Source organism: Jaculus jaculus, chromosome 16, assembly GCF_020740685.1.
Source record: "Jaculus jaculus isolate mJacJac1 chromosome 16, mJacJac1.mat.Y.cur, whole genome shotgun sequence".
In the NCBI taxonomy this organism is placed as follows: Eukaryota; Metazoa; Chordata; class Mammalia; order Rodentia; family Dipodidae; genus Jaculus; species Jaculus jaculus.
The window spans coordinates 29,599,396-29,627,264 of NC_059117.1; the positions used below are offsets into that span (position 1 = coordinate 29,599,396).

Genomic DNA, 27,869 nt, shown 5'->3' on the forward strand with positions numbered 1-27,869 from the left:
AGTTAAAAACTGTGGTACAAGAACACCAAACTGATCATGCACAGTGAATTTTGGAAACACAACAAGCATATTGAACACCTTCTAGGTTTTGTATAATCCTGCTTGGCATCCCTATGTCCCAGTCCCTCCAACATCAAGCATGTGTTGTAGGTGTCTCTGTAAATAGTGACTCACACTGCACACTTCCTATGGTCAGAACCAACCCCGAAACAAGTCAGTCAGATGCTATAGCCCCAGCAACTCTGTGTGCTCAGTGAAAGGATCCAGTGCTGAAACAGCAGTTACGCTGTCTGATAGAGTAAAATCTCACAAGACAAACTTAAGGTAATATTTCTGCCACACACCTGCTTTTTTTTAGCTGTAACAGCCTCCAGATTTTATATAAATTAGTTTAAAAACATGGGTGGGAAGGTAGAACTAGTACATGGTGTCTTTTTTTTAACCCCTCAATTTTAGCAGTGTTTATTTTTTTAAGAAACTGAACATATATCCTGTAATGTTAGATATTTTATATATACTTTTCAGCAGGATAAAAAACGTAAAGCACTATTTGAAGGCAAGAACACTTACTCCTCTCATCCTGTGTAAGTTAGAGCAATGCAGCAGGTGCGTGACAAAAATACTGTACACCAGATATGGTCCGAAGTCATTCCATTTGCTGTTCAATGGTGCTCAGATTTCATTGGCCAGTTCTTCAGCTTCTGCAGAACTATGTTGCCGAACTAATGTTGACTTTTACATAGAAGTTTTAACTATAGAACCTACAGATGTAGGTTTGAAGGGTAGCACATGAGAAAACTGAACAAGGAAGGAGTGAAGGATATTGCTGCCTTCACCTTGTAAGAAAAGAAAAAAAACCCAATGTGAATCCTCAACATAAAATGAAATTTAAAAACCTTTAGAAATCCCCCCAAAAGAACTCAAATTAGTCAAATCACAAACAAGCATAATATTTCTACTAATATTATCGAGATAAAAATGAGTACAAAACATCAACATCTGAGTATTAACAACTAAAAGAATGAATTAAATGAACAAAATCTTAGAGAAAAAAACTGAGCTCAAGAGCACAATGTCAGAATAGACCTATGTTGTACTCATGTTCTCATTGCTGGCAGAAATCCCCCCACCAAGAGCAGCTTGTAGGAAAAAGGGGGTTATTTTGGCTAAAAGACAAGACTTTGAAGAACAGGACACTCCTTGAGTGCTCGGGAACCTTCAAAAGAATCTCTATTCTTCCTGTTGCCCCAGTGCACATCAGCTGGCCCAATCTCAAAGGTTGTAATCTCTCATATAATAATTGCAGCTGAAGGGGCAGAAGTTTCAGCCCAAGATTTCACTTCTGTGTTATATCCCTCTGATCAAACCAGTCCGTTTCTATGCAATGCAACCCTATACAAGTTCTCACTACATGGACATAACAGCAAGCCTCTCACACAAATTCTTCTAGCACAGTCCAAAAAGAGCTCCTTTTCACCCTCATAAGCCAAACCTCACAGTTCATAGTTCTTACTGCACTCAGGTTTTGCAACTCTGACCAGAATAGTCCATCAAGCTGTACTTACTTACAGCATTGCAAGTCGTCTCTTATGCCAAGGTTTCAAATTCATCCACATTCCTCTTAAAATCAGCTCCAAAAGGCCAAAGCCACACAGGTGTCTAGCAGCAAATGACACCACTGTTGCAGTCAGGTTTGCATTTCTGACAGTAATCACCTGACCAAGAGCAGCTTCTGGGGAAAAAAGGGGATTTATTTTGGCTCACAGACTCTACGGGAAGCTTCATGACGGCAGGGGAAATCTATGGCATGAGCAGAGGGTGGACATCACCTCCTGGCCAACATACATTGGACAACAGGAACTGATGGATGTGCCAAACACTGGCATAGGGAAACTGACTATAATACCCGTAAGCTCGCCTCCAACAAAAAATCACCTCCAGGAGGTGTTAATTCCTAAATCTCCATCAGGTGGGAGCCTAGCATTCTGAACACCTAAGTTTATGGGGGATGCCTGAATCAAACCACCACAACCTCGAACAAGAAAATGTAGTTAGTGACTTAAATTCCCCCACTGAAAACTCAAGACACACATGGCTTCACTATGCCAAAAAAAAAAAAAAAAAAAAAAAAAACACTACCAATTCCTCAAAAGGTTTTCCAAAGAAGAAAAAACAAAAGTAAGTGAGGGACATTACCCTCATTCCAAAATCAAGCAGGGCCATCACAAGGAAAGACAACCACAGACCCATATTCTCATGAACACACATGCACAAATCTGCCAAATGTGGTCATCCTCTGTGTCCTCAGGGAACAGGTTCAAGAGCTACTTGTGTGCACCAAAATCTGTACATACTCAAGTCCCTCATTCAAGTGGCATGGAGTTTATCCATAGCTACACACATCCTCTCCTAGACTTTAAATAATCTCTATATTATTTATACCAAGTGCAATATAAACACCACATAAATGGTTGTTACAGTATATAATTAAGGGAATGACTAGGAAAAAGTTTCGACATGTTCAGTGCAGATGTATATTTTTTATCCAAATATTTTCCATCCAGAGTTGTTTGAATGGGTAATGTAAAACCTGAGGACACGAAGGGCTGAATGTACTTACAAATGAAATTCACAGCATATAAAAAGCATTCCATGCCATGACCAAACTGGATTTGCTCCAGAAATGCCAGATTGATTCAACATACCAAACCCCAATATAATATACCATAAAAGTAAAATAAGAAAAAAAAACATACAAACATCTCAACAGATGCAGAAAACTTCACAAAATCCAATACCCCATTCTTTAAAAAGAATACAAATTAGAAACAGAAAAGAATCTAATCTGATAAAAAAAAAATAATTTAAAAAAAAACAGCATCCATGAAAATTCTAAGGCTAAGGTCATACAGTGAAAACTGAATGTTCTCTTTTCATGCTCAGGAAAAAGACAAGGAAATTCACTGTCACTACTTTTATTAAATAATATAATGGAAGTTCTAAACATGAAAATTACTTAAGAAAATGTAATAAACGTGATCCAAAAGATGTAAAACTATCTCTATTTACAGATGGTATCTCATTTATAGAGGCCTGTTATGAATTTGTGAAAGAATTGCTAGGTTGAATAAACTCAGAAAGAACGCAAAGAACAAGCATACCACACAAAGTCAAAGTATTCCAGCACACTAGACATGTACAACCCAAAGAGGAAATCACTTCCAGTAGCATCATAACAAAACAGGAGTAAATCCAACCAAACAAATGTATAGAACTTAAGATTTCAAAATCCTATGACAATTTTTCAGTTTCTATGGGCAACATCTCCACTTGTGCACACTGTTACCTATTTCCCTTCAAGTATCCCTCCTTCACTTCAGTGGTCACCCTTCTCCCTGCCTCAGTTTCTACTCCTCCATTGAAAGATCACCACTGGCATGCAGGCATGCCATGTCAACTGCCACCAATACATCAGGCTATTTTTGACCACAAATCCATTTCCAGCCAGTGTAGAAGTCACCTTCTTGTTGCTGGGACACAACATTGACCAGAGGCAGCTTAGGGAAGGAAAAGTTGATTCCAGCTTATAGTCTCTAGAAGTTTCATCATGGCAGAGAAACATTGTAAGACTAGACAGCCAGGTATCAGCTGGGAGGGAGCAACAAAATGAGCCTGCTAACACTGGCAATTGGGTGGGATTATAAAATCCCAAGGCCCACCTAGTGACACACCTCCTCCAGCAAGGCTCTAGTCTCAAAGCTCCACTAGCTGAGGATTAACTGAGGCAAAATCACAACCACCTGAGGATATGGGAGACACTGTACATTCAAACCACCAAAGCTAATACGAAATTTACTCACACAAGTTATTGTGGTTTAGATATGAAATGCCCCAACACTCATGTACTAGGTTTGGCCCTCAAAGCCCACTGATGTAACCTTCAAGCATGAAAGTCCTGACTTTACCACTACATTAACCTACTAGTGAATTCAGATCTGAATGGACCATTAGGAGACAGGACCTATCTGGAGTAACTCAATCGCTGGGAGCAGGCCTCTGAGGACGTATCTTGTCCAGGGGTGCTTGCCCCTGTCTGCTCAGTTATCCATTCATAAAAATCCCTAACGAAGGAAGAAAGGAGCTCACTACCTGTACATGGTCATGATACCGTGGCTGTTTTACATTTGGTATCAGGATGTTTAGCTAAAAATTTGGGGACTACATGCATTCTAGTTAATTCATTATGCAAAAGGTAAAAGAGTTAATCTTTGCTTTCTCTTTTGATGTTACTTTTATTTTATTCTTAATGAGAGAGAGAATTGGCATGCCAGGGCCTCAGCTACTGAAATGGTACTACAGATGCTTGCACCACCTAGTGCACATGTGCGACTGTGCACTTGTCACCTTTGTGTGTCTGGCTTACTAAGATCTGGAGAGAGATCAAACATGGCTCCTTAGACTTTGCAGGCAAATGCCTTAACTACTAAGCCATCTCTGCAGCCCTGATGTCTCCTTCATCTTTCCCTTATAGAATTATTTCTATAGAAAGAATAGTAAATTCTTTTCCTGTCTCTCTCTCTCTCTCTCTCTCTCTCTCTCTCTCTCTCTCTCTCTCTCTCTGCTTCCCAGCTGCCGTGAGGTAACCAGCTTTCCTCTGTCATGCTCTTCTGCCATGGTGTTTCTAACAGAGCCAGCTGTTCATGGACAGATACCTCCAAAACAAAGAGCCAAAGTAAATTTTTCAAACTTCACACTGTTCTTTTAGGTATTTGTCACAGAATGTGAGGAGCTGCCTAATACACAGAATGAAACAAAACTCTGAATTTTCTACACCAACTGAAGTTGGCAGAACTAACTGACAGAGTAGTGTTCATGATAAGAGTGCAGGAGAATCAAGAATGACCTTTAAGGTATTGAGTAACAATAAATTAAAATCTATTATCCTTATTTTCTCAAACTCTAACACTAAAATATTCTAGAGCTGAGGTTCAATACTTCTCTATCTATACTCATTCCATATATCACTACATTGAGTACTATAACTTTAAGCATCATGTATATAAAGACACCCAAGCATATATATCCTCTTCCAGAACCTTCTCTTCAACTCTAGATGAGTAAATCCAAATACCTACTGTCCACCTCCACTCCATTCAAAACACACACCTCAGCTATCACATTCAAGTCAAAGTTATGGTTTTGTCTATCCACACCTCCCAAACTGCTCTTACATATATCCTCATCTACAAAAATTTCAACTATATTCTTCCAGTTATTGTTACTCAATTCCCATCTCAATCAAAGGGCTAGTCAATATCTTTACATTTCAATATTAAACTTAGTCCCTGCTTCTGCTAGTAACATGTTACAGACTCAATAGCCACATGTGTACCTAAAAGTGAACTGAGAATATTCTCCTTACTACAGAATGTTCTGTTGGACAGCACTGTCGCTGAACAGTCCCTCTGTGAGTCAAATCCTCCCAATAGCTTGCTGAGTACTGCACAAGCAGCAAACACTCAGTAAATGACTGAGTCTTCGGGGCTAGAAGTCCTACCTCATAAGGATGTCAGAGTATTGCCTTGGTAATACAGTATGTCTATAGATGAAAAATGCTTTAAGGGGCTGGAGAGATGGCTTAGCAACTAAGGTGCTTGCCTGCAAAGCCTAAGGAACCAGGTTCAATTCTCTAGGAACCATATAAGCCAGATGCACAAGGTGGCGCATGCATTTGGAGTTCGTTTGCAATGGCTACAGGATCTGGTGCGCACCCATTCTCTCTCTCTCTCTTTCCCTCCCTCCCTCTTAAATAAACAAATGAATAAAATAAAAATGTTTTAAGGTCTGGCCAAGTCAAATCCACACCATTAATGAGAGACACCTTAATGTGGCAAGTACCCCATATTTCAAGTCTACACACAATGAATGATGCTACTCTTACTTTTGCTGCTTAATAGCCAGGTTCTCCATAACAGGTCACATTTTCCTGCTTAAATTTAGTCTTTATAAAATAAAACACTTCAATCATGAATTCTACTGCATGCTCTTCCAACCTTGAATATTATAATATTTTATGAGTAAAGTCTCATGTGAAAGCTCAGGACTTTGTTTGTTTGTTTGTTTCGATGTTTTCTGGTTGCTTTTCATTTGTTTGTTATGGATTTGTTCTTTAGACAGGATCTCAGACTCTAGCCCAGGCTGGCCTGGAAGTCACTCTTGTATACTCAGCTGGCCTTACATTAGTGGTAGTCCTCCTGTGTTAGTCTCCTGAGTGTTGTGACCAAAGTTCTTAATCCAATAGTTGCTTCAAATCCTCTCAACAGTTGTTCTGTTCCCATAAAATCATCAATGGATGATAGCTGCTTTCTAACCCAAAATATAAATAAATACTAGTTTGAAGAGATGAGTGGATATTGTAAAATCATCCAGAAAATGTCCAATATGCAGTTACCCATGCAGAAATAGTCATCTGTCTCAGCAGTACACATGGGTAGCAAATCATCTCAGATTCTCCAGATATGTGTTCCACTTTCTTTCATCTATCTAGCTCATACAATAAATTTATTTTTATTACTTAGAAGTAATTGGGCAACAGCTATATTCTAAGCACTGTATTTAATACAAAAATCAAAGACAGAATGTCAGCTTGACTCTGAAAGGGTTACAGCTCATATATGTTACAGGACATAAGATGGGGAGATAATAGACACATTTCTGCCAGAGACCACTTATAACATGCAAAAGGGCTTCTCAGTTACTTGAATAGTACCTGAATAAGATTGCCTGTGATACTCACTTTGACCTCAATTCCTACTGCAAATTCTTCCTAATAAATTCTTGTTACATCAAAATCATAAATACTATTTTAAATTACTTTAAAAGAATTGAATCATTTAAATAAAAATGTGAACTCTCACATATATTCCTATATGAACAAAACACAGAGTAAGCAATAATACATTCTACACCTACATGTTCCAGTTAAGAATTTCTCCTAGGGCTAAAGAGATGGCTTAGTGGTTAAGCACTTGCCAGTGAAGCCTAAGGACCCCAGTTTGAGGCTCAATTCCCCAAAACCCACTTTAGCCAGATGCACAAGGGGCATCTAGAGTTCGTTTAGAGAGGCTGGAAGCTCTGGCATGCCCATTCTCTCTCTCTCTCTCTCTCTCTCTCTCTCTCTCTCTCTCTCTCTCTCTCTCTCTCTCCCTCCCTCCCTCCCTCCCTCCCTCCCTCCCTCCCTCCCTCCCTCCCTCCCTCCTTCTCTCTGTTTCTCTCAAATAAATAAATAAACAAAAAAAATTTTAAAAAAAGAATTTCTCTTAATTGCACAGCCTGTTTCCTTCTTTTTTATTTCTTTTATGTTTTTCATACAAACATGTATGAAGCACTGTCTTCCATAATAGGTGTCATGGGTTCTAAGGATACAAACTTCAATGATGTAATTACTGCCAAGGATCTTAAGATCCAGTGCACTTGGCTGTCAAGCCAGGCAGCAAAGATAAGATACAGAAAAGAAAATACTAAAGATGGTGAGCACAAGGGCCCTGAGGCAAAATAGGAAGTTCCTGAAGAAGTTTGCAAATGCCTGCTGAAGGACAAATGATCAAACTGCTTGTAACAAAACATTAAAATTCTCTGAAGCTTTAGAATACATATAATACAGGAATAGTAATATCATGAGAGAAAATTAGACCATAGAGTAGTTAAGCAAGTGTGCATAAGACATGAGATACAAATGGAAGGAATACACATAGGAAAGAAAGAAGTCAAATTATTTTTATTTGTAGATGATATAAATCTACTTAAAAAAGAAAGAGGGCTGGAAAGATGGCTTAGCGGTTAAGCACTTGCCTGTGAAGCTTAGGACCCCAGTTTGATTCCCCAGGACCCATGTTAGCCAGATTCACAATGGGGCACACACATCTGAGTTCATTTGCAGTGGCTGGAGGCCCTGGCATGCCCACTCTGTCTGTCTGTCTGTCTGTCTGTCTGTCTGTCTGTCTGTCTGTCTCTCTCTCTCTCTCTCTCTCTCTCTCTCTCTCTGTGTGTGTGTGTGTGTCCTCTCTCTCTCTCTCTCTCTCTGTCTGTTGTTCTCAAATAAATAAATTTTAAAAGAGAGAGAGAGAGAAATCCCAAAAAATCCACCAAAAAAATAAAAACCATTAGACCTGATAAGCACTTTCAGCAAAGAAACACAATATAAAACTAACACAGAAAAATTCAAAGCCATAACAAATATGCAGAGGATTAAATCAGGTGAAAAAAATATATCCTATTCACAATTGCATCAACAGCAACAAAAAACATGGAATACAACTAACCAAGGAAATGAAGAACTCTCTACAGTGAAAACTGTAAGATGACCTAATATTGTAAAATCATCGAAAAATGTTCAATGTATAGTCACACATGCAGAAATAGTCATATGTCTCAGCAATGCTAATTGGTAGAAAATCACCTTTGTGAAAATGGCTATCTTACCATATGCAATCTATAGATTTAATGCAATGCCCCTCAAAACTTCAATGCTATTCTTTACTGAAATAGAAAAAAAAATCCTACAACTAATTTGAAAGCACAAAAGACCACAGATAGTCAAAGCAATTCTGAACAAAATAATAATAATAATTAATAATAATAGAACACATGTACTACCAGTATTGATTTCAATGTATCATAACAGTGCCCTAGAAACAAAAACAGCACAGTACGGGCACCAAAAAAAAAAAAAAGATGTATAGATCAATGGAATAGAGTAGAGGATAGTTATAAACCCAGGCAACAATAGCCATCTGACTTTTGACCAAAATGCCAAACTGGAGGAAAGGCAGCCCAACAAATGGCACTGGGATAATTGTATATCTATCTGTATGTATATGCATGAATGAAACTAAACCTTATCCTTCCAAGTACAAGAATTAACTCCAAATGAATCAAAGACCTTAATATAAGACTTGAAACTCTAAAACTGCAAGAGGGAAAAGTATGGGAAGTGCTTGAACATACAATCATAGCTAAGGACTTTCTGAGTAGAACTCCAGTTGCTCAGGAAATAAGGTCATTTGTTAGCAAATGGAAGCTCGTGAAATTTAAAAGCTTTTGTATAGCAAAGGAAAATGATAATCAAAGAAGCAGCCTTCAGAATGGGAGAATTTTTCCAGTCATATCTTTTCTAGCTATACTTCTGATAGAGAAGTAATAGCTAGGATACACAAAGAACTCAAAAAGCTAAACAGTAAGAAATCATACAAAAAAATTCTAAAAAAAATAAGCAATAAGAAATCAAACAATTCAATCAAAACTGGATTGATTATAACTGAACAGACAGCTCTCACAGAACAAATACAAAAGACCAATAAATATTTTTAAAAGTGTACAACATCTTTAGCTATGAGGGAGAGACAAATTAAAACAACTTTGAGCTCCTACTTCAATCTACTCAGGTCATCTATCATCAAGGAATCAAATGACAGTGAATGCTAGTGAAGGTATGAGGATAAAGGAATCCTTACGTGTTGTGGCTGTGTAAACTGGTGCAGTCATTGTGGAAATAAGAGTGGAGGTTTCTTATAACTAAAAGTAAATCTACCATAAGACTAAGCTACACCACTCTTAGGTAAATATTCTATAATTTATGATTGACATACTTGCTCATCCATGTTTGCTGTTGTTCTATTCACAACCTAGGAAATGGAATTAGCCTAGATGTCCATCAACCGATGAATGGATAATGAAGATATGGTACACATGTGCAATTTAGCTATAAGGAAAATACAACATTTAAGTCGCAAGAAAATGGATGCATCTGGAAAATATTTTACTAAGTGAGGTAATCCAGGTTCAAAAAAATTTAAACCAGATACAAGCAAAATCAATAAAGAAAAACAATAGTAATTTTCACTGAACTAAAAACCAAAACTGGTTTTCATCACAAAACAACATTTATATCATATAGCATATAACTAGTCAAAAGTTATTGTTCAGAAAATGGAATTCCTAAAAGCCATGTTTAAAAACTAGAAACAGAACAAAAACTTACATGGACATTTTAGTGATAACATTAAAAGCCTGAAATATGTACAAAGATGCCCAATCTACTAACAAAACACCAAACAAAAGGGAAAGAGTATTTCCTAGTACCAAGAAGAAGCAAGTGATGTTCAGGATCCAGGGCAGATCAAATGCCTGTCACACACTACTGATGGCACTTTGATTTGATAAAAGTTTGGGGAGAAATTTAATATTGTCTGGTAAAGTTCTGAACCTGAACATGACATCATTGTAGAGCAATTCCTGCATACAGCCACCAAGAGACATATATAACAATATTCAGACTAGCAGAATCAGCAGTACAAGGACTCAGAAAATAAATTTCATTTATGAAACAAACTGTGACATTACAGAAATTACTGTGAACAAAATGTAACTGTATATAATACATTCACATAAAATAATTTCCCAAAGTAAAAATAATAATAATAATATATGTCATACAAACATGACTAATATATTCTTTAGGGACACATGTTACATAGCTGAACAAAAATGCCAAGTAACAATAAAGTTCAGGTATTGTTTATACATTTAGGTAGGGGCCCTGAGTGCAATTGAGGATGAAATAGCTTCCAAGTTAGTGTCAATGTTCTATCAGTCATATTAGCTGGAAGACATAAGGGCCCACAGTCCTCCACATGGAGAAGAACTATAAGAAGAAACCACAGTCGGTGAGGTAAGAATGAAATATGGGGATGAACTACAGGAAAAAAAACTATGGGAACATTTCTTATGGACCTTATAAATAACTTTTGTGATATTAGTGTTGTAAGATGCTGAATCCCTGACTTGTAACTTGCTCTCAAGTTAATCTTAGAACTATGTAATCCACCTGCTGAAGTACTCAAGTACTTCCACTACTCAAGTACTGTGACTAGGTTTCCTCTGCCTTGGTGTGCCTTTGGCATGAACAGCACAGATGACCAACACTGACAAGCAATACTTAGGGATGCTGCTGACTGATCGGAAGCTGTGCTCTTTGCCCAGTTTCCACAGTGAGCTGACTGGACTCTTGACTGAGAGCAAGCACACATTCTTAGTAAGTGATGACCACAATGTTGAAGACGACGAAATCAGTAACTAAGTGCCCACAGATCTGTTGACAACAACTGGCTCGGTGTGATTGCATTTGTGATCAGAGTGTGTGTGTGTTCTGGACTAACAGAGTCCAGCAGGTCAAACCCCTAAATTCCTTCTTTTAACAAATGTTTAAGGATTACCCAGTCAGAAGTTCCTTATCCTTTGTTCACACAATGTAGTACTTATTCACCTTTTTGGCCATTCAATAAAAATGCCAAATATGCAGGGGGAAAAACGCAACCACAATAACATCAGATGCAGATGCAGTGGGTTTATTACTATCTTAAACTAAACTTCCTTCAGCTTCTTTTTTCTTCATGCTCCTGCTAGGGGCAACTAGCCCATGCCTAGGCTGGAAATGCCAAGAGATAGCTCTCCCACCTCTCAGGCTCTACTTCTAGAAGCACTTTTCCTACTTTTGAATAGGATAATTCCATAACTTAGTCTTCTCTAAATAAAGGGCGGTGCCCCCCCCAATAGGGCACATCAAAAAATGTATATTTTGAGCTGGACAGATATCTAAGCAGTTAAGGCACTTGCCAGAAAGCCAAATGAGCCAGGTTCATTTCCCCAGGTCCACATAAGCCAGATGTAAAAGGTGGTGCATGCATCATGCATCTGGAATACGTTTGCAATGGCTGGAGGCCCTGGTTCCCCCCCCACCCCCCATTTCTCTCTCTCTCTCTCTCTCTCTCTCTCTCTCTCTCTCTCTCTCTCTCTCTCTCTCAAATAAATAGATAAAATACTTTTAAATGTATCTTTGAGTGTTTCTATCTTAATTATTGAATACTAGCTTCTCTAGAATAGCGTCCATGCACATTTTAAGTATCATTATTTAAGCTGAGTAAATTCAAAGAATTAATAGGTCCTGACCTCTGGCAACATTGCAATCAGTAGGAAAAGTCATACAAGGCAAATGGTAATGAGTGCACAAGATGGGGGCAGCCTCCAGTTTTGTCTTACTAAACCAAAGGCCCATGAAGAGAGATCACATGTGAATTCTTTTTCTGATCCCCCCCCCATCCATATGAGAAAAGCAGATGCAGAAAACACCAATACCAATAGGTATTTACACCAGAGCTGCTTCTGTTAGTGTACCCCTGTTCAGAGCCACACGTACAATGAAGCCCTAGTTATATGCTATCTTCTGAAAAATGAAAGTGTCAGAATTATGACACAAGTATGGACAAAACCAGTGTCCGGAAAAATCTTAGCTATCTTAGAGGCATGTTACATGAAACTTTATTCCCAAGTTATCCAAGTTTACAGTATCCTCTTAGTTGTGAGCCAATGAGCTCTAGGTAGAAGCTTAGGAGCTCAGGTCTCAGGGAGCGCTTGCCTCTCAGATCACCTAGCTAAGCACTGACTCAGCTCCATGCATGGCAACCATCATGGATGCACATTGCAAAATGCAGACTCATGAATCCCCTCCTCTGTGTTTTACTTTTAAAAGCACATTTAATCTGGATGTGATGGTACATGCCTATCCTCCCAGCACTTGGGAGACTGTGGCAGGAGGATCACATCAAGGCCAGCCTGGACTGCATAACTGAACAGTATTGGGCTGGAGGGATGGCTTAGTAGTTAAGCTGCTTGCCTGCAAAGCCAAAGGGCCCAGGTTCAATTCCCCAAGACCTACGTAAACCATATGCACAAGGGGGTATATGCATCTGGAGATCATCTGCAGTGGCTAGAGGCCCTGGAGCACCCATCCTTTCTCTCTCTCTCTCCTTGCCTATTTCTGTATCTCTCAAATAAATAAATAAGTATTTTTAAAACTGAACAGTATTTATAATTTATTCACACAGCAATTGCCACAATACATTATTCCTCAGGTACCTGCATTTTAACTAATTAAAAAAATATGTAACAAAATTTTCTGTCTTGATGAATATGCGCCCTCTGAAGCCCAGAACTATCTGGTTGGTTGTGAACTAAATGCTGACAAAAATAATCACTTTAAGATGGAAAATGACAGAAATAAGCACAAGTAATTACTATGAATGGTCAGTTTAGGAGACAAAACAAAAGATGAATGATGTATCATTAAGACAGAGGTAACGAATTATTAAAGCAGTTCAATTACGGTCATAATGACAATTTTGAAAAATTACTTTGGGGGCTTTGAAAGTACACTACCTCTTAAGGTTGAAGTGTGGTTTGGGACCTGTGTGCATTCATGGACATCTATAAAAATGTGAAATATGGGTTGGAGAGAGAGTTCACTTGTTAAATGTGCTTTCAGTTCAAAACATGAGGGCCTTAGGGGGGCTGAGTTCAAGTCTCCAGATACCATGTAAAACCGCAGAGCTGAGCCAAGTGTGCAGGCAACCCAGTCCCACAGAGCACCCAAGAATGGAACCCCACAAGCCCTGAAAACAGTTTAAAAAAAAAAAAGACTCAGGCTTAAAAAGGAGTCCAGGTGGAAGAGCAACACAGCAGGACACCCAGAGTTCCACACCAGCCACCACAGGCAAGAGATCCCACCACAGGGGCCACAGAGGCGCACACACATGCATGCCCCCCCCCCGACCCACACAAACAAATCAGAAAGCAATGTGAGATATGTGGCCTCTTTTTTTTACAATAAATGAGTAGCTGTGTTTTAGAAAAACCTCTGTTTAAATTATTAAGACAGATGTGGTCACACACATCTGTAATTCTAATACGGGGAAGACTGAGGCAGGAGGATTGTGATGGATGAATGGAAGGAAGGAAACTAAAGTTTAACCTCAGGAAACTAAAAATTAATCTTAGTTCTAAACTTACCAAGCATTATGTTTGTGTGTTAATAGACCTTATTTCATTTGGATCTCTAAATACAATCATCTCTCCTTGGTATGTTTCTTCTAGCCTCATTTGAAGGTATTTCCTAAGACACAAAACACAAAAGTAGGGCTGGAGAGATGGCTTAGCAGTTAAGCGCTTGCCTGCAAAGCCTAAGAAATCCAGTTCAAAGCTCAATTCCCCAGGACCCACGTTAGCCAGATGCACAAGGGGGTGCATGCGTCTGGAGTTCCTTTGCAGTGGCTGGAAGCCCTGGCGCACCCATTCTCTCTCTTCTCTCTCCTTCTGTCTGTTGCTCTCAAATAAATAAATAAAATAAAGGACAGTCTATTGGGCTTGCCTCAAAAAAAATTTAAAAAAAAGAAAACACAAGAAGAATTCAAAATGAATCCAAGAAGAAGCTTTAAAAGCAGTACATTTTTCAGGTTCACTGGTAAACAGAGTTTCACCTAATCCCACAGCAGTCCAGGAGTAGTTAAGGACATACCCTTGGAATTGTTGCTTGCCAAAATAAACCTGAAATTTTCCACTGATATAAGTTAGCAGAACTCAATGGTTTAACACCAAGTTGTTTCTTTTTATACTTTTTATTTATTTATTTATTTATTTGCAAGCAGAGAGAGAGATAGAAGAGAAACAGACAGACAGAATGGGTGTGCCAGGGCCTCCAGCCACAGCAAATGAACTCCAGTGCATGTGCCACTTTGTGCATCTGGCATTATGTATAGCACACTGAGGAATTCAACTGGGGTCATTAGGCTCTGAAGGCAAACACCTTAACCACTGTGCTATCTCCCCAAGCCCAGAGATACTGCATTAGTTCTAGGATTTAAATCAATACCAAAGTTGTTCTCCAGTGATTATATGGAATCCAATCACCCACAAAAGATCATTACCTCCCCTATACACAAGTAAGTCTGGCTTTCAGTGCACCCGTCACAATCAAATACAAGCAATTCGCCATAGTTAATCACACTCAAAAGTCAAATTTCCAAATGCAGAGTCAAAAAAAGTCTGCCAAATGATTTTCCATCTCTATTCTAAAACCATGCCCAGAATACATGGCACAAAGTTGTAAAACTACATAATTAAGTATATTCTTCCGGATGAACACACATGAAATTTAAGAGGATTTCCACAGTGCCATTAATCATTGCTAAATATAGTCATATTGCATAATCCAAAGATTACACAGATATACACATATCAGTGTTGCTAGTCACAGAGTTGCCACTGTCTCTTGAGAAATTGCAGGTGACTCATATTTTTAAACTAGAAGCTACTTAAAAATATTTAATGGTAAAATGTATTTCCTCTTTAAACAAGAAATTATTTCTATGTAAAATTCCAGTTTTAGCTTTTAAGCTTATAGCTTTAGCTATTAAATTTCTACCACTTTTTAATGGAATGAATTTTAAACTGTAGTCATTTGTAAACTCACATTATAGTCAATTACTCATTAACTTATTAATTGTTCACCTTGTTAATGAATAAAGATAAATTCATACACATATAATTATGAACTTTTATGGTCTCTCCTTCATAACCATCACATTCATGCTTTTTTTCTTTTATTTTATTTAGTTATTTTTATTAATTTTTCTCTATTTGTAGGGTCTCTCTCTAGCCCAGGATTGCCTGGAATTCACTATGTAATCCCAGAGTGCTGGAATTAAAGGCATGCCAGCCCATTAGTGCTTCTTAACCAGGAAGTGGGAGGTCCCTAGGAAAGCTGTTAACCATCCCAAAGTACAGTGCATGGGATTCCCCATAACAAAGACAAGTATTAGGCAGAATGTCAGGTGTGCAGGGGTGCGGGTGTCACCCTGAAAACCTCTGTGCCATACTAGAATTCAAATAGAGAAGACAACGGAGTGGAGCTGCTCCCAGGTGCAAAAAGCCCCGCTGTTTTAATTACTGGAAAAACAAGCCAATGCAAGAGATAAATGTAGGACCGCCTGTTTTATGAGATTAAGCAGTAAATGTGCACATGGTCCCCAGGCCATTAAATCTCTAGATAAAAACTATTTCTATGGGTACATGTGCAAAAGGGTGGTAAGCAATTCACTATGTAAACTTTAATCTCACAGGTCCTTGGGGTATCTGGAAATGTGGGGATGGGAAGAAGTCCAAGGACTGCAGAGAAGCTGTGCTGTCTGCCAGCAGGAGGAGGGAAGCAGCACCAAGGCACATGTCTTAATCCCCAAGGGATCACATACCACCACTCAGTCCCTGGCAGTCTGGTGTCAGAGCATTCTACCTTTGTCCCCCTCTCAGTGGCTCTGCTAGGCCTTCATTATCTCTCGTATGAGCCATTACTATGGCTCACAAACTAATTCTCATTTTCATAAAATTTGCCCTCTACTCTCCCTACCACGTGAGTACAAGCAGTCATCTTTCTGACATCTAAATCTGCTCATGCTGTTCTCTGTTGGAAGGAGAGTGAGGGAAGGAATCAGCGCACCACCAGAATGACCTAATTCAAGACAAGACAAATCAAGACAAATCAGTTCCGTTGAATGTTGAAAATAAAAGATCTAGAATGCAGAAGAAAGATCTAGACACTAAAAAAAAAAAAGATTGGGGAGCCAGGCTTGGTGGGGCATACCTTTAATCCCAGCACATGGGAGGCAGAGGTAGGAAGATTGCCATGCATTCAAGGCCACCCTGAGAACAGAGTGAGATCCAGGTCAGCCTAGGCTAGAGTAAGATCCTACCTCCAAAAGCCAAAATATAAAAATAAAATAAGGTAAGTAAAATGAACAGAAAATAAAAGAAGAAAATAATAATCTTAGTAATAATAATAAATAATACTAATTATAGAAGATAGTGTCACAGATGCTAACCAATGGAGAGAAGCCCAAGAAAGAAGGTTGTTAGCCATGTCAGGTTTAACAAAGACTACACAGTATGTCAGCTCCAACTGACATACTTTGATGTTATCCAATTCTCATAGCTATTGCCCAGCTTAGCACAGAACTGACAAGTTCAAGGGCACAGTACCCAACAAGACTCTCCTTACTTCAGACAACCACCCCAGATAGAGTTCTCAGGCCACCCACACCTCTAGTCAACTATACACAAATCCAGGAGGCTCCCAAGGCCCCTACTCTGGTCTGAAAAACTAACAAGGAAAACTCAGGAAAGTGGCACACTTACAATTCCAGGTTGATTACCCAGGCAATAAGTCAGACCAACCTTCAAATGAAGAGTCACATTCATATGGGGCAGGGTCTAGACAGTGTGGAATGAAAAGTCTACATGATCCAGATGGAACCCTCCCAGAACGTCAGCGTGCTCACTATAACCAGGTAGGTGTCCTGAGCTTTAGAGTCTAAGATTATCTTTCTTTCCTGACTTACGAATGAGTCACCAAATCAGTGGCTATGTGATTCCAGTTAATCTTAAGCCCCCTTGCTCCCCTAAATTGCTGCACCAGCTTATTAGTATCAGAAATTCTAATTGTATCATCGCTGTTTCCAAGACCAGCTCACATCCCAACTCATACCATCTCATTAGTTTAAACTCAGGTATGATCCAAAAAGATCAGAGATGACAAAAACCCTCCTGTTGGATATAAAATCACAATTATTTAGATTCTTCATCTAACATAGACCAAAAGCCAATCATATTCTTTATCACACTGTGGAATAAAATACATGTAATTTATAAATCAGAAAGCCACAAGAGATACTGGAAATAACAGTCACAGGAGACGCCAAACTGCTCTATCTTGGGGAATAGGCTTGGAGTGTGAAAGTGCAGGCAGTAACTGTGACATTTTGATTAGGAAGAAAATAAGATATGCACATATGAACAGAAAAGCCCATCCCTGCCTCTAAGAACAAACAGAAGCACAAGCAACTTGGCATGTGTCTTCTTTCGGAAGCAAGTCTTTTCAAAGCCATTTGGTTGATGTCCCATCCTTTGCAATTCCTGCTCTGATTGTCACTTCTTACAAGATGCAATAGTCTACAATCCTTATACACATGATTCTCACCCACTTTGTGGCTCTTCTTTCACACTGAAACTTACTTACTCTTCCCTACATGGCCCTTATCTTGACATAACTATGCACAGTATACAATTACTTTATACTTAAAAAAAAATGAAGACTTCTATATTTTTTTTCAAAATGACTGCTAGGAATCTTGCAATTCAAATAATCAGAAAATGCTGAAGAGAACTCAGCAAACTTAAAAAGTATGACTGCAATCACCACAAAATTGCCTGGGAATAACAAAGATAATAGCTAGATACAAAAGAAATAAGATGACAGACATTGTTGTGGCTGGAATCTAAGATGCTCGTGTGTTTTGAACACTTGGCCTCAAGCTAGTGGCACTGTCTAGGAAGGTTACAGACTCTTGCTTGAGGAAACGGATCACTGAGGATAGCCCTTGAGGTGGTACAGTCCAGCCCCACTCGCTATTCTTCCTCTGTCTCCTCCATGCCAATGTAAAGACTGGCTCCCCACTTCTTTGGGCCTTCCCAACAGAAACAGACTGTTGCTACTGGAACTATAAGCCAAGAAAAATACTTTCTCCAAGTTGCTTCTGGTCCAGCATTTGTTCATCAAAACAAGTAACTGCTTCAGAGATGATTCAGGTTGACAAAAATATTTGATTTCTACACTGAATGTGAATAAGATCTTGAGCCTGTGCTGCTTTGTTAGGACTATGGCTCTCACACAAAGACTCATGAAAGACACTGTCTTCATTTGAAAAGTAACACACACACACTAAGGAAAATGGCACATAAGATTGTGTTGACTCTGGATGGACAGGGCAGGAGCAATCTCTCCTGAAGAGTCATCCCAGTCAGCTTGGCCTCAAGTGGGGAAACAGTCTGGTTTAATATTACCACAGGCTCTACAGATCCTTGAGCCAGGAATCAACGTGATGTTGTTCCAAATTGGTAAAGAGCTTGGACGCGCTGCAGAAGGGGCATAAATCACGCTTCAGATCCACACCCATATCCCATGACCAAAGAAGTCTTCCTGATGAAGAGTTGTGCCAAATGTGAGCAGGACTCGTTCTCTGACCTCTGTTTCAGTGCAAATCATAAGGCAAGGAGGAGACCAATCAGGACCAAAAATGAACAGAAAGGAGAAGCTGGAGAACAACCAAGAAGTACAATTACGGCAATGCAGGCACTGTCAAAATATTAAAGGACACAACATAAAATCAAAAACAGATTACCTGGGTGTACTAGACCAAAAAAAAAAAAAAAATGGAAATAGGAGAGAGAACTTAAACATAAAGACAGGAGATGTAGCATATATATAGTAACCCATAAGAGAAGGAAAAAACATGCAGAGAAAAATAGACAACAATAACAGATAATGGATCAGAATGTCAAAAATAAAAAGATATGAATCCAGTTTTATAAAGAACCAAAAATTGACAGTAAAAGAAGCCTATATCTAGACACAACATGAAACTTGTCACTTGTGAGAAAGAAGGTATAAGCATTAAGGCAAACTACTTTCAAAGGAATCTTCTCATTTTGTTTAGCAGATTTCTCAAAAGTAACATAAAAATCAGGAAACAGAGCTAGGCACAGCAATATACTCCTTTAATCACGGCACTTGAGAGGCAGACATAGGAGGATCACTGTCAGTTCAAGGCCAGCCTGAGACTACGAGTGAATGCCAGGTCAGCCTGTGCTAGAGGGAAAGCCTGCCTCGAGGAAAAAAAAAAAAAAAAAACTACAAAAATCCAGGAAACAGTAATAAAGTGTGTTCAAAATAATAGGAAAAAAATATGTTTAAAATTTTATACCCACATATTGTCAGTAGCAATAAGGAACAAATAATCCTGAAAGAATCTAGCCACTGTCCCCGTGAAAGCCATCTATACACAGAAAGATAAAGTCCTGGTAATACTTATTAGCTTCCACAACATTGAGGCCAAACTACTTTTAGTCTCTTGAGATAACACATCTTCACTAATTAATTTTTTCAATTAAAATGGAACATATAAAGTGTCTCAGGCTAAAGAAAGTCAATAGAATTTTCATGCCACAGAGTAACAAGATCTAGCTCACTCTTCTACACATTATGTTGACAGGTTCAAAAGATGGCAACACTCCCAACCCTTTTAAAACCAAAAAAACTGAAAACTCAGCCATCACAAGTTTCAACTGCATTTACATTTCTGTGATTACAAGTCAGAACTGGCAGGAAGTAGTTCTTGGCTGTAATTGAGGTGACTGGGACAGGACCCTAAGCGCTTTAAAAAAATAAATTAAGAACAAGAAGTTATGGAGTGGCTCTCATAGAAAAAATGCATTGCTTGGTGAAGAAACCCTTCCAGATTATCTGAATCTAATCTTTGCCCTATGTGGACAACTTTAAAGGTTCCAGAAAACTACAGCAATGCTAAAATATTCTTACTTACAAGTATGCAAATAGATTCTGTCCAATGGAGGGTTAATTGATTGCTCTATGGAAATCCTACTTTCAACTGTTTTATAAATTCATTTCAACATAAATTTCAAATACATATAAGTTTGTGTTTCATTGTAACATATGTCTGGGCTCTTCATGAATATATTAAGAAAAATCCTTAATATATATGTCCAAAGAAAGTTCACAATTTTACCCTTTTTGAAAATTATCACTTACTATCCACAAAAAATGCAATATCTCTAAGCGAGATTGTATCTCTCTTTTTTTTTTTTTTTTTGAGATTGTATTTCTTAAGTCTTCCTCAAAATAAATAAACTCTAGAGTTTGGGCTCTGAATCAGTTTCTCAAACCTAATCATTAAGGTTAGTATTTCACTAAAATGCAATTTGTTGACTTTAAGACACATCATGGGAGGGAGTCTTAAAAATGCTCTGAGTCATGAACTTCAAATTACAGTATAATAGGAATTGTGACAAATGTTTAACAAAAGAGTACCTGTCACGCATGTTAATAAGCTATTTGACACATGTAAAATGATATAAGCATGTTAATTAGAGCAGGATGAAAGGCGTTTTGTTGTTGTTTTTTGTCATTTCAGAGAGTACCAAGAAAATTTCCAACCCCAAACAGGCAAATGCTCTATATACTTTTACAATGAGGGAAAATGGGCTCAGAGGAGTTGAGAGGTGAAGACACTACATCAAGAGAAATCAGAAAAACTGGAGATCAGGGCTTCTGTCTAGCTCTATAGCCTCGTTCTATTATACTATACCACCTCTGTACAATATTTTTTTTTCCCTGAAGTCTCAAGTCTAGGATGCAAAGTGAAGTTTAATATTCACTACCATATTCACATTAGTTTACCTGGTGCTAACAAGAAAAAGGAAGTATGTTGTACAGACAACAACAGGTATTTTGCTAGCTTGTGGTTATTTTGGCAGCAGACAGGGAAACATTCATGTCATCCAGAAAGGACTCACTTTAAGGGTACAAAATTCATGCATGCCTATTTGTACTAGAAAATTAACCATTTCTGAAAATTCAAAATGTAAAAGTGGGCTCTGTGAGCCAGGTTTTTGTTAATTATGTATATCCTGCCCTTCTAGAGATTTCTCTGGCATTTTAAAAAGATAACCACTTCCTTAATTTCACTCATTAAATTTCCTATTGTAAATATACTCTAATGACATGACATCATTAGTTTATTATTCTCCAAAAAGCTCCTATCATATTATGAAAAATTTCCATAGCCAAAGAAATTCCATAATGCTCTCACAATCTGCAAGGTTATGAAGTTCCTAAAACAAACAGCCATCATATCTTTAGGTCATTGTGCCCACTTTACTAACATGTTGCTACTAAAATTCAGCAAATTAATCACACTACAGTGTCTGCCCCTTTTATCCATTCCCAGGGTATTTCACTTACCCCATGTTCCTTAGCTGCTGTGACAACTCTAAGGAGAATGTCTTCCTCAACAAAAGGTCTCACAGCATCATGGATAATGACAACTTCCGGCTTAGAGAGTTTAGAGCCTTCCTGGTCCTCTGCTAGGGCTTTGAGTCCATTGAAAATCGACCTGTGGCGTGTCGCCCCAGCAGCAGCTAGTGAGACACGCGTGTGCCCGTACTTCTGAAGGGTACTTCTCATTGCCTCCACGTTCTCATCAGTTACTGCGACAACGATGTCCTTTATCCAACGAACTCTAAAAAGAAAGTGTGTGCACATTCATATGAGAGGATGTTTAAACACGTAAAGCTAATGACAGGAAACCAAATTACAGGACAAATAAGTACCAGTATATTTACATAGGGAGATTAAAATCTTAAAGCTCAGTTCTTATGCATTTATATTAGATCCAGCAAAAGGCTGGTGAAAATGAGTCAGTAAGCATTTCACACTACAGATACAGATGCTTCTCAAATTATGTGCATTAGGACATGGTACATAAAGTATGGTGCACCAAGTATGAGATATGTCAGGTTTTTCATTAGATTTAAATTTGAGTCATAGTATCAGTAAACCGTGTGATGCAACAGACAAGAGGAATGTGGTCTTAAATGTATGTTTCTTGTGATTTTTTTTTTTTTTTTTTGTCCTCAATGGAATAGGAACAATTCAATGTACTTTTGGATTAGAAGCACTGTCTCAAGAAATCCAAGAATATTAGAATGGGATAACCCATCTAACAGACCTTGATCACAACAGTGTAAGACTGGAAAAACATGATCATTTTTTAAAATTTTTATTTATTTATTTATTTGAGAGTGACAGACAGAGAGAAAGACAGATAGAGGGAGAGAGAGAGAATGGGCGCGCCAGGGCTTCCAACCTCTGCAAACGAACTCCAGACGCATGCGCCCCCTTCTGCATCTGGCTAATGTGGGACCTGGGGAGCCTCGAACCGGGGTGCTTAGGCTTCACAGGCAAGTGCTTAACCACTAAGCCATCTCTCCAGCCCACATGATCATTTTTATAAATAAAACATATATAAAATCCTACAACTCACTGAAATAAAAGTAACTTCTTTGTTGACTCAAATGAAATACAAATTTTCTTCTAATTATAAAAATACAGTAATAACGAAGGACCTATCAGGTAACAGACTGAAAATAGTTCACACTACTGACTGACTTCTGAGTCACAGAAGTGCAGCAGACTTCTGAATGGCAATAAGTGAGTGTAGACTTATCTCCCATGCCAACAGATTCAAACTAGGACCAGTGCCTCCAAACCATGGGGTCAAGTCTGAATACAGGTTACATAATAGTTTGAATGTTTCCTATGCCAACTGGAAAATAAATGTTTAAATCAGAAAAGGATGTGATAATTACTAGCCCGTGAAATCATTCATTCATATATATATAATGTATATAATAAATATATATATTAGATATTCATGCTAGAACAGTTAATTCCTGAAAATAAATTAAGGACCAAACACTATAATGAAAGTTAACAAAAATAGCCCTTGGCATGTCTTAAGGCACTTTTCATGTTGTAACTCATATAATCTTTATATAATGCTTCTATGCTGTCTCTCATAGGAAACAAGTCACAAAGTGATAAATACATATGTTTCTATATTATCATTTGATTCAAAAATCAGAAAAAAATCCCATATTTTACTGCAAATATTATATCTGTGTTCTTCCATCTTCTAGAATATAAGTTTCATGCCAGCACACACAATATATGTTTTGAACATTTCCTTATACCAAACTCTTAATGTATGTTTATTAAATGCATAAATGGCCAGGAGTAGTGTAACAACTTACAGCAACAAGTGAGAAGGAGCTCATTAAGTAGCTTTAAAAAATGGGCTGGAGAGATTGCTCAGTGGTTAAGGTACTTGCCTATAAATCTGAAAGACCCAGGTTCAATTCCCTAGTACCCAAGTAAAGCCAGATAGGCACACAGAAATAGAACTTCTCCCACCCAGTTATTTCCTGAGGTTTGAGTCGGAAATGTCCCCCAGCTGTGTTTGAATGCTGGGGCCCCAGCTGGTGGTACTACTCTAGGAAATTGCAAAATCATTTGGAGTGGCCGACACAGGTGGGTCACTGGGCATGGGTCTTTGGAAGTTATACCCCACCAGCTCTGACTATAGCTTTCTGCTTCATGGGAAGCACCGTGGAAGAAGGCATAGCTGTAAACTCCACCAGCACAGGCTGTCCCACACCAGATGCCAGACCTTCCTCAACATGGCAGACTACATCCTCTGCAACTACGAGCCAAAATGAAGCTCTCCCCCCATTAAGTTGAATATATCACAGCAGTCAGAAAATTGCTATATATAGGCTGGGTATGGGGCACATGCCTTTAATCCCAGCACTCAGGAGGCTGAGGTAGGAGGATCACTGTGAGTTCAAGGCCACCTTGAGACTACATAGTGAATTCCAGGTCAACCTGGGCCAAAGTGAGACCCTACCTTGAAAGACCAAAATATATATCTGCTTGCTCAGTTTGTTTGCCTCTGGACACTGCCTCCATCTCTCTCTCCCCATTCCATGTACTCATGTCTCAGCCATGGTTTCCCTCCCACTCTCAGTTCAGACAGCTCCATCTATCGAGCTTTCTGTGACATCATGCTGGGAGAATATCCCTACTCTCTGCTCTCAAAAGACTCATTTCTAGAAGACTTCTAAATGTCATAAAATGCCCTACCATTTCCTATCACCCTCAATTAGGCTGCAACTCACAGAATGCAGATTGTACCTCAGAACTTGGCACAAATTTTACCTTCAGTAATATTAATAGAACTAGATAAGAAATATGGAATATTTGCTAGCTGCCACGGACTGAGTTGAGCAGTTTACCTACAATATCCTACATCATAGCCAGCTCTGGGAGGTAAGTCAGTATTATCTCAACTTCATACTTGAGGACACAGAGATACTGACCTACCCATCATCACACAGGGTAGAAAAATAAAGGACCCAGCTGTAACGTAAGTCTGATTGCGGAGCTCACACATTCAACTTCTCTACATGTGCTGGCACTGTGTCCAAAGACAGTAAAGCATTCAGGAGAGAAAGTATCATTTTTGACCACTTTGACTCCAGCTCCTCATTTATGTGATGAGGGCTGAAACATGTGAAATTGTGTGTTTATAGAAAAATAGTCAACTTCCTACCATACCCAATAACTCAAGCAAATGTAGGCTTTCTTTCATCCATGTACTCACTGAGTCATTCAATATACACAGCTCAGCATCTAGCACCTACAAGATCCATGCTAGGCACTGGTAAGATAATAATGAACAAAGACCTACAGAATTCCTAATATAACTGACCATATGTTAATAAGTAGCAGTTAGATAAAGAGGATGTTTGAAGAATTAAGCAAGACTGCTTTTATAAGAAGTTATTTAACACAATCAAATGTGAAAATTATTTAATGTGACATGTTACCTTCTTTCTAATATAAGAGTTACAATAAATTTTCAGTTATATCAGTGGTAAAGTTTTTTGTAAGGCAAGAGATTAATTTCTTCCCTAAGGTAGTCACCTTTTGTACTTTTCATAGCATATTCCCCACAAAAAATATTAATTAAAAGCAACTTCTAAATAGATCATATTGCTATATTTCTAGAAAATTTATTACATTTGATTAAAAATTACAGCACAAAAAAAATCAAAGGAAGAAAAATGCAGGGATATCAAATGACAAAGTAGTCATTCAAATAACTGTTTAATAATTTCAGACATTAACTCCTAATTTTACCAGATAGATGTTTTCTGTTTGGAACAAATCAAAGTACATGTAAATAACCATAAAAAGGTAGCTCCTCTGTCTTTAGATTATTATTTGCAGATAATTGCATTAGGCTCTAAATATAATGCTTTTGTTTATTTTGTTTTGCTTTTTGAGATAGGATCTCACACAGACTGTTTGGAACTCACTGGATAGCCAAAGCTGGTCTCAAACTCATAGCAATCTTCCTGCCTCAGTCTCCTGAGTGCTATAATTACATGTGTGAGCCATTATACCTAGTTTAAAAATATTTTAAGGCAATATTTTTCAAACTGCCTATTACAGGACTCATTAGTATATCATGAACTCTAGTAAGTCCAATATTGTTGACAAAATGAGAAAAAATATTAGAATAAAATGTATAGCATAAAATGGAGAGAAGTGGCCCAAAAAAAAGTAGCTTAGAGAACACTTCTTTATACTGCTCAAGAGATATCCTATTTTGTTCACCAACAAGAGAAACATCACGAACTTGCAAGCTTTTATAAGTACTGTTTGTGTTTCACAGGATTTATTCACATTCTTTCCTAGTTACAGAATTAAATTTTAATACTGTAAAAGGCTTTTAATAATGTAAATCATGAGACTGTAAAAGACTTTAAGTACCTCACACAGTGCCTACTGAACAAATATTTGCTGAATAAAGGCACCTACACTACCTCTTAGCTGAAGACAAGTCCACACCAGACCCCAGCGGCCGGATTCTATCAAATTCTCATGATTATTTCCTTCCTAGCACATTCCACAGCAAATATAAACCTAGCCTCGAGCTTCATAACACCTACAGACATTTTAAGGAGGAAATATAATAGCTCAGAAATTATTTTCTCCTGGAATAACAAATGTTACTCACAAGCATATTCTGCTCAGACAGTTTTAAAAGATCCGTTGAAAACAGACCATTTATACAAATGCTTTTTTAAATTGAGGAAAATCAAGACCTGTTAACACATACACAATATTGCATCCAGCCGTAAAGGGACAGTGGCAGCTGCTGCTCTCCATTGTGACAGCTGCATAGAAACTTGACCTCTAAATGTCTTTCCTTCTGTCCACAGACATCATAATGTTTTAGCAGCAGAATACTTGATTCATGTGGTGATCTTAGCAATAACAGGTCTTCTTACTGTTGCTCCTGAATGTTTCTAATCATGAAGCCTCAGGTCACTGATCTTGCCCTTCTTTCCATGGAGTCTCATGAAAGTATTTGGGAAACAAATTGAATTATCACTATTCATTTCTTTCACTTATCCATGATATCTCAGAAAGAAAAAAAAAACCTATACTTATCTATCTTATCATTCAACTGAAAGGATTCTAAATACCTTTCTCTTTCTAAATCCCTAATCATAACTGAGATCTATTAATTCTATTTCTGATACAATTTCTTCCATCTTCCAAATTCCAACCCTAGTATCTCAATTTAACTAATGTGACCAATATTGATCATTTGGACCAACATTTATATAATTAGTTCACATCTACTTTGCTCAATAGAATTTGCAATGGTTTAAACCAATATAGCAGGATGGAAGAGCTGTTTAAAATACGAGATGTGTGTAGACTGCCCACCCAGAACCAGGAGGACCAACCAGGCCACTCAACACAGACCCCTAGTCAGCTCCTCATTGCTCCCCATTTCCCCCAACCCAGACATGCACAGGCCAACCACCTGGAAGAACAGGTCATTAGATACAGGTCCCCAGTGAGCTTGAAAATGGCTGACCCCTCCACCCAACCCAAACACATGGGGTGTCCTCCTGAAGACAGAAGGATCAGGAAACTTGGCACAAGTCTGTGTCTCTGGCAAGCTCATGATGTACTATCCTCTCCACACAACCCAGATGCACACAGGACATCTCCCAGGACCAGGAGGATCAGACCACTGACCTTAACACTGACTGGAATAGATCACCTGAAGCAGTCCAGGCCAGGCCTAGTGAATTCAGGATCTAGACTTGTGTCTGTTACTGGAGGAGTCTCCACACCTCTCTCTGTGTCCCCCAGTGTAGCCCCTGATGCTACATTCTTTCTTTTTTTAATTATTTTTCTTATGGTTTTTTCTTATCATTTATTTTTATTAATTTATTTGTGAGCAACAGAGAGAAAGAGAGGGAGAGGGAGAATGGGCACTGCAAATAAACTCCAGACACATGTGCCCCCTTGTGCATCTGGCTTACATGGGCCCTGAGGAACTGAACCGGGGTCCTTAGGCTTCACAGGCAAGCGCCTTAACCATTAAGCCATTTCCCCAGCCCTGATGCTACATTCTTGAAAGGAC

General features: G+C 38.4%; 1 protein-coding gene across 1 annotated transcript in view; it reads right to left on the bottom strand.

Moving 5' to 3' along the window:
* Positions 1-27,869, bottom strand: part of Crppa (CDP-L-ribitol pyrophosphorylase A) — a 318,445-nt gene that overhangs the window by 282,867 nt on the left and 7,709 nt on the right. The window contains exon 2 of the mRNA XM_045136023.1: positions 21,761-22,037. Within this exon, the coding sequence (XP_044991958.1) occupies positions 21,761-22,037 (277 nt within the window). The remainder of the gene's footprint in view (positions 1-21,760; positions 22,038-27,869) is intronic.